This window comes from Struthio camelus, chromosome 16 (genome assembly GCF_040807025.1).
Source record: "Struthio camelus isolate bStrCam1 chromosome 16, bStrCam1.hap1, whole genome shotgun sequence".
In the NCBI taxonomy this organism is placed as follows: Eukaryota; Metazoa; Chordata; class Aves; order Struthioniformes; family Struthionidae; genus Struthio; species Struthio camelus.
The window spans coordinates 6,830,177-6,838,094 of NC_090957.1; the positions used below are offsets into that span (position 1 = coordinate 6,830,177).

Here is a 7,918-nt window from a genome sequence, read left to right on the forward strand (position 1 = left end):
GCTGAAACTTTGGCTTCCCCTTGGGACAGCTTTGGGGTGTGCATAAGTGCTGTTCAGCAGTGACTGTTAGAAATCTGGAATTCCTTCACCAGGCCCTGAGAACAGCTTCAGATTTTTTTTTTGGACTACTCCTGACATCCTAATGCAGAGTACAATTACACTTGCTCTCCGCATGACTTGCTTTAACAGCTGGCTACATGCCACATGTATTGGGGCTGCTGCTTCTCATCAGATTTAGTTAACACCGTTGGTTCATGTTTATGCCACCCTGGAGCTTGTAAAGGCAAATACTGGCATTCATGGTGGCTCTTCCATTCTCCCGCTCCTTAGAATTAGGTCACAGGCAGCTGTAGAGAGCCCTGAAGCGGAGATGGGAACAATAGTGTGTATGCAAAGCCATGAGAGGGCAGCTGTTCTGTGATTGCTGGTCAGTGGTAGCAGCACTGCCGCTGTAGTGGACATTGGGGATGCCTGTGGGGCAGCAGGAGCCCTCTGACCCCAAAAGCAGGGATGTTTGCTGTGCACTGCTGAGGGTGCTGCAGGTGACTGGAAGGATCTAAAGAGGAGCGACGCAGTACGTGGGTTTTCCTTCTTCCTTGAATCCCTGTGACATGGCACAGCTAAATCTCTCCCAACCTGGAAGGCACTGAGTGCGGGCACAAGTACCGTGGTGGCACCCACTCCCCCATCATGGGAAGTGGCCTCCTTTCTCCTCTCCTTGTTCTGCCATCATGTCTCTTGTTCATAGGAGATGGCTAGGGCCCTTTCTTTCTCCCTGTGTAGGGAAGAAAGCATTGCTGTACTCTTGGCACATCCGGTTGCAGAGTGCTTTGAACTTCTCGGGAGGGATGGCATCAGCTTCCCCCATGAGCTTTACCAGCAGGGTTAAAGAAGACAGCTCTGTAGCAGTGTCTTGCGGGAAGACCTCAAAGCTGCCAATGCTCCGTTGTAGCCTGCTGAACTGCTTTGTTAGGCACTGTGTTCTTGCTGTGTTGCTTCCTAGGTCATAAGCAAGCTGAGCCCCTGAAGTATGCTCGCATAGCCTCGCACATCTCTGTTCCTCGGAAACCAGTGGAGTCTTGCATAGAAGAGAGCACGTGTCTTTTCTCTCGCTGCCTCAAGAGCGGGAAGAATGTTGCCTTTGTGTGGAAGGACATTGGCCTGCTTGTCATTCAAGGAAAAGAGGTGAAAATGAGGTTTTACAGAGACTTTCTGCAAAGGCTAAATGGGACTGGAGAGCTGACAGCAGCTCTTACCTGCGGGTAAGGTTTCCCTTTCTCCACTGCTGCTTCTAATCTTTTGGGAATCCTAGCAAAGGACGAGTGAGTGGATTTCTGATGGCCTGCCACGACCTTTCTGGGCGGGTGGATAGTCGTGGCCTAGAGTAATGCCAGCTCCCTGCACTGTTCTTCTCTGGCATTCAGAGGACTCGGTGACATAGAAGACCTTGGGGATTTCTGTCCTGGGTCAAAGCAAAGCTCCTTCCTGCCCAGGATCCCATTCCAATGTGGTGAGGGACAAATTCAAAGAAAAGGGCAGGTCTGTGGTGTGTTTTCCCCTTAGATTTGTCTCCTTCCAGAAAGCCATGGTTCAGTGCTGTAGCCGAGCCCTGCTTCCCAGCTCTGTCTCTTCCTTCTGTCTTAGTCCGTGGTGTCCTTTGAGGCTGTTCTCTGGGCCAAGGCTGTTCTCCAGCCTCTGTTGCAGTGGGTCCCAGAGCAGGGCCCTCAGCTGCTCCTTGAACACCCACCAGAGGCTTGGCCCTCACAGTTGTCCCCCGCTGTGCAAAGGGAAAGGAAGGGCTGAGTGTCTCTATTCCTCCAGGGTGCAGAGGCAGCCATTTGAATGCTAGGAGAGACTGTGGGGTTAACGGCACATGTGACGCCTTTGTTCTCAGCTCAGGAGGCTCCAACTGAAGCCAGCAGGGAAACCGCAGCAGCCAGGAAGCCTGGCTAGTGAAATGCCTTCCCCTGTGCTTGCCTCCATGGCCTTCGGCATGAGGCAAGACCTGGTCCCTGGGCTGAGTCTCTGGATTGTCAGCCTTGCAAAAAGCCTGACCGTGTGCTTGCCCTTTCTCATTTATTTCCCTCCAGTTGCTTTGCTGTAGCACTGAGGGGCTGCTGTAAGGAAGCGAGTGCTTTGTTTCAGCATTTCTGAGAGGCAGGTTCTTCTCTGAGCCATGGGAAAGTGTGCTGCCCTTGTGAGCACGGACCTCGTTTTCTTGGCATCATCTCCCCTGTGTCTCTCACCTTGCAGATGCCAGAGCTGAGGGATTCAGTCCTGTCGGGCACCAAAACTGCTGCTTCTCTCACCGTTTGTGGCCGTGCCATTGTCTTTCCAGAGTGAGTATGTTTGCTTGCGAGCCCCTGGCTGCCACAGGAGATGGCAGATGGTCTGCCATGGCAGCACAGGGGAGGGAGGTGAAAATGAGCTTTCTGCCAGGGAGGATGGGGAAGCTGATGCCCCTGCAGGCACTGGAGGACTTCCTGATGTTACTCAGCTTGCTGATGGAGTCCTCCAGGATGTGGCATATTCTGCATCTTCTGCTTTGGAAAAGGATGGACTTCACAGTAGCTCCGCAGTGCCACTGTGTCCCCATTCTTTGCCCAAGGTGCAAAGGAAGCGGGCTGCCCTCCCTTCCCGCTGCTGTGTTTTTCCTGTGTCCAGGTACAAGCTTGCGAGTGTAGTTAGAAAACCCCGCGTGAAGCCCGTGGCACCTGTGAAGCCCACATGGGAAGAGGAGAGGAGAAAAGCTGACTCCAGGGGCAAGCAAGGTAGTGGAAGAGCTGATTCGTGGCAGGGCTTTGTGCCTTCTCCTCCTCCTGTGCTCCTTGGTAGGGCGTAGGAGCCCAGGTGGCAGTGCCCAGGTGGCCTCAGGTAGCATGAGGCACTAGAGGTGACACTGCTGTCCCAATATGGGCAATCTCCGGAGGGAACAAGACCTTGGAGCAGCCCAGCACTCCTACCTGCAGTGGCTACCTCCGAGTTAAACTTGCCCCCATTTCCATGGGGGTCCTGAGAACAGCTGGCCCATCTCAGGGAACCAATGTGTTTTCATCTGATGGGAAAAGTCACCCCGAGTAGATGGTAACAAGTCTAGGAGCCTGTGCCAAGGCTTCCTTTCATTTTCAAAGCAAGGAGTAACCTTTCTTTCTTAATTTCTCATCATCATCCCCAAAACAATGCCTTTGGGTTGACTCTGTCAACAGAGGACTTGTAGGCAGTATGAGAGGAGTGGGCAGATGCAAGGTTCTGTTCCCTCGTGTGCAATGATTACCTCTCAAGGGACTCTGGTCACTGGCGCATCCCAGCAAGTCCCCTTTTGCATCATGTGACTGGGACAGAGCATGAGGAAATGAATAGCCCAAAAGAAAAATGCTGTTGCACAGTACAAGCGGAAAGTTGGACAGGAGCCAGCACTCCCAAGGGCCTAAGACCCCCCAGAAAACAAAGCTTCAAAGGAATCAGCTGGAGGCCTCACAGTTTTACCACAGGCTTGAGCCAATTTGCATCTCATTCCTGCTCAGAAGGAGTCCACAGTGCTGTCCTGAAGTGTTTTCTTGCCTCCTGCTTGCAGGAAATCTCCCTGCCAACCACCTGCTCTTCAGAGAGCAGCCTCCTCCACCCAGAATTCCTGCTCTCAACATGGACAAAGGAAAGGGAGACACAGGCAAGGGCAAAGCTCCTCCTGGCAGGTGAGGCACTTGGAGAAAGGGCTGAGGGTGACCCTGTACTCTTGTTGTTTGAGTGAGACGTTTCCTTTGGAGACAGTGTTGGTGGTAACTCTGAAGGCCTTTGACCACATGCCACAATGACCTCTGCTCCCTTGCTGGATGGCCAGCACACAGCAAGTTCTTGGGAGAGCCCCGGGTTCGCTTCATGGTTCTCCTGACTCTGCCTCCAGAGTACGGGCTTTTTGGCAACTCAGTGCAAACGTAGCTTCTGGGAGACCAGGGCCCTTTTCTCATGCCCTTTAGATGTAAGTAAGCAGCAGCCTTTCTTTCTTGGTGACAAGAATGTTGGGGATGCACAGACATTTTCCAAGGGTGAGGGAAAGACTGAACGCTCTTGGAGTGGCTTTTAGACAGAGGAGGTGTTTGTCTGAGCTCTGTGCCACTCTCTGGGCTGTTTGCAATGGCCACTGAGTACTAAGTCAGAAGGGATTAAACATGGAGGAGCTCTTTCTTTGAATGGAAAGGACGTTGCTTTGCAAGGCAAAGTGAAACTGCAGTTCTCCCGCCACCCAGGATACAGAGCAGGAGGGTCTGTTAATGATTTGGTTCCCTTTAAGCCTTTTCGTTCATCTGAAAAGTTGTCTTGTGGCAGGCCCAAGAGAGTGGCAGGGATGGGTAAATGGCAGGCGTGCTTTCCTCCCCTGATCACTTGCTCCATTCTTGACACTGAGTCCCCATACTACTACATTTTCCATCCCCAACCACAGAGTATTTTGGACCACCGAGCAGTGATAAATGCAATTGCCAGGAAGGGACGTACTGGTGTCTCTCGGAGCCTGTCCTTGCACATGACGTGGCACCACAAGTCCTGGCTGCATCCAGAGAGAGCCTGGATGTGGGCATCCTGAGCATTTCTGTGGGCATGTTGGGCAGCCCAGGCTGTTTCAGCCAGGGGTGATCTCTGTCTCTGTGGAAGGGAACACATGTATTTGAACGCACGTCATTCCCCTGCAGAACTGCCTTGTGCTGCAGTGGCAGGTGCCCAGCTTGTGAGTGCAGGCTGGGGAGCAAACTGCCCCTGTGCTCACACCCTCACACCACCTCCCCGTGATGTGTGTTTTCAGCGTGCTGCCAGCCATCCGAGGGAGCTCCTCAAGGAAGGTGGAGAAAGGCAAGAGGAAGCAAAGTGCTGAAGCCAGACTCCCAGCTGTGAGCCCTCTCAGTAAAAGCCAGGAGAGGGCAGGACAGGTATGTGATAGTGACTGAGGTCCTCCTTGTGCCATCTGGGCTTGTGGAAAAGTGCAGTTCTATGGGCAGCGGGTATAGAAGCCTCCTTCCTAAGTGTTCATTAGACCTTGGATTGACCTTTTCAGGGGCTTGCTTTAAAAGGCGCAGGCTATGCTCTATTTTCTCTAGGCGTTGGTCACTACTGCCTTCTCCGGAATCACATCAAAAGCCCCTCTTTGGCCCTGTTCCTCGTGGAAATGTACCTGCTGAGCCTTTCAGGGATGGAAGGTGGCCACCTTCTGTTTCTCTGAGTGGTTATTTAGCTCCCTGGTCAGAAGAAAGCAGGGATTTTCTGTCTGGCCAGTACTAGCTTTAGGGCCTAAGAGCGCTGAGAGAAAGGCTCGAGACAAAGGGCTGGAGAGAGAGAGAAATTACCTTCCGCCACTGGAAAGAAACAGATGGCAGTAGTGCTCCTTGCTGTGTCTTTTCTGTGGCCCTGCAGCACGCAGGCTTTCTGTCTGTTGTGCAGGGGCAAAGAGATCTGTGGGACTCCTCAGCTAAGCCAAAAGAGAAGAAAGAAAGGGCAGGCCTGAAAGGCAAGGGAGAAAAGGAAGGGGCAGAGAGGAGCCAGGTACTTTGTAAACCTTCCGACAGAAAAAGCCTTTCCTCTGCTCCAGGGCAGCGGAGCCTTGCAGGTTCCTCAGGGAGCCAGGTTGGAGGTGCCTTGTTGCTGCCGAAGAGCGAGGCAGGGGAGTCCTGCCTTTCCTAAAATCTGAACGCCCAGGAAGATTTTCCTTTCCTGTGGGTTTGGCTGAAAAGCAAGCAAGGCAACTGAAGACAGAGGCGCATGTTTGAAGAAGACCGCCGTATTTCCTCTGGAGCTCTTTTGCAGAAGCATCCATAAGAGGCCAAGGACGCCCAGGAATGGGCTCCGTGGTCCAAGAGAAGTGCCAGTGGTATGAAAGGCCCATTGCTGGGCTGTTGGGTGTTGGGGAGGCAGCAAGGGAGGCCATGAGCACTGATGCTGATGGTGCAACCTGAGGTCAGCAGGGGTGCTCAGGCTTGTTTGGTGTGACGTGCTGAATGCCACAGCAGGGCTGCATTCCTAGCTCCTGCTGAGCCAACAGCAATTCCTTCCCCTCATTTGAGTGGACTGTGTGCTCTGAGCCACTGAGCCCGGTAGGAGGATTTCGTTTTGGAGTTCTGCTCTACCAATGGCAATGCCTTCCACTCATTCATGATGTGAGGAGTGAGCTCCTGGTGGGAGAGGGGGGGCCAATGGGGAATTGCAGTGATGCCCTGGTGACACATCAGTTTCCCCTTGAGAGCATGTTGAGGTCACTTCATGGGTTGAAAAGAGCCCCTGTGCGAAGTTGTGGGCTGTGTTTGCTTAAGGGAGTTGAGGCTTCGTATTGCAAATATTAGCTTAAGATTGCTGACTGGATGGCTCAAGTCAAGCAGTGTAGAGGAGGCAGTTGTGAGACAATTGTGCCCTGTAGGAAGAACGAGCCCTGCTAAACCCCCATCCCCAGTCTTTGCCTGGGATGAAGGCAGGGCAGGTGTCCTGCTCTGCAAGTCACAATTCCCTTCCCTCGTTTGTGTTGCCTTGAGAGAGCCCAGCTTGAGAGAGAAGTGCCAGTGGGAAGCAGCAGTGAAACCTGGTCAGGCTGTGACATGGCTAGGGTATGCTGCAGGGACCCTGCCAGTTCTGTAGCTACAGTGGCAGCGTGCCTTCATGGGGTGCCTGAGGCCAGGCCAGAGCAAGGGGTCTGGTGACAGCAGAGATCCTGCAGGCACTGGCTGCTCTCTTGGTGCCTGTTGAGAGCCTCTGAGCGTGCTTGGAAGTGGGGCTAAAACCTTCCTTGACTTGTCTTGCAGGTTCAGCAGAGAAGTGAAACCCAGTCAAGGGTCCAGTCGGGCTCATCCCTAGCCCCAGCTGGGAAAGAGGAGGAGAGTGCTGGGAAGCTGCGTGAAGAAAAGCCTTCTTTTCAGGATGTCCTCCAGTACTGCCTGGCACCAGATGAGGACATGACCATCAATGTTTTATTCTCCCGAGGAGAATAGACGAGGAGCAGAAAAGAGCAGCCGAGAGGCTGGGGGCACAACAGACGGAGCAAGTGTGTAGCAGCTCCAGGCAAAGCCTGGGAGCGTGCAGGGGTAGTGACCCACCGAGGTGTCAGAATCCCAGTGCCAGAGCCACTGGTTTGAATAGGAGTTGTTGTGACTTGGGATTGACCTGGCTTAGACCTTGATCCCATGCACCTCTCTGCAGCCCCCAGCAAATGCCCAGCACTCCCTTGGAGGTGGATGCCTCAGACATGCCTTCCCTCCAAGGGGCAGCTGTTGGGCACTCCAAATAGGATTACAGTGTGGGACATGGAAGTCTTGAGCAACTGAACACAAAGGCATGTTTGTCTGCCCCTTTTCAAACCTCCCCCGGAATGCTGAATGCTGAATGCTGAATGCTGAATGCTGAAGCCAAGAAACGGGTTTCCCGCCCAGTCTTGGCCCCACCAGGCTCAGCCTCAGGCTGACCAACTGCTCCAAGGACTTTGGGTGGAGCCAGGGGCCTGTATCACATCCCAGTGAGTATGGAAATGCCATCAGAAGCACACCCACAAATATATGGCCTGAAATAGCCGGCAGTGTTTCTCTGCCTTTCTGCCTGTGCATTCCACTGAGCCTCTTCCTTTCTTGCTCCTTAGCTCTGGAGAGAAGAGCCGCCTGCCGAGCCAACAGCAGAGGTACCAGTGAGTGCCAGCCATCCCGGCCCTCACAGAATTGTCTTCCTGTGCATTAAACCAGAGCTCCAAGGGGCTGTGGCTATTTCCTTGGCATGGTGTGAACTCTGCCATTTGCAGCATGTGACTGTCCAGAGGGGCCCCAAAACAAGAGCTCAGCAGTCGGGGCTTGAGTGTCAGTGCCTGCTCCCAGGGCAGCTCTCTCCCAAGGTCATGCCATAACTATTTGTCCGCAGCTGTGGTCACGATGTCTCAGGGCCCTCCTACTCTTTGCAGGAG

At 53.4% G+C, this 7,918-nt stretch overlaps 1 protein-coding gene across 1 annotated transcript; it reads left to right on the forward strand.

Moving 5' to 3' along the window:
• Positions 1 to 1,009: 1,009 nt before the first annotated feature.
• LOC138061175 (uncharacterized) lies at positions 1,010 to 7,564 on the forward strand. The gene is made up of 6 exons (XM_068909670.1): positions 1,010 to 1,185; positions 2,254 to 2,339; positions 2,665 to 2,771; positions 3,575 to 3,692; positions 4,796 to 4,919; positions 6,777 to 7,564. Exons 2-6 carry the CDS (start codon positions 2,254 to 2,256, stop codon positions 6,960 to 6,962), a joined length of 621 nt encoding a protein of 206 aa, XP_068765771.1. The 5' UTR covers positions 1,010 to 1,185; the 3' UTR covers positions 6,963 to 7,564.
• Positions 7,565 to 7,918: the final 354 nt, after the last annotated feature.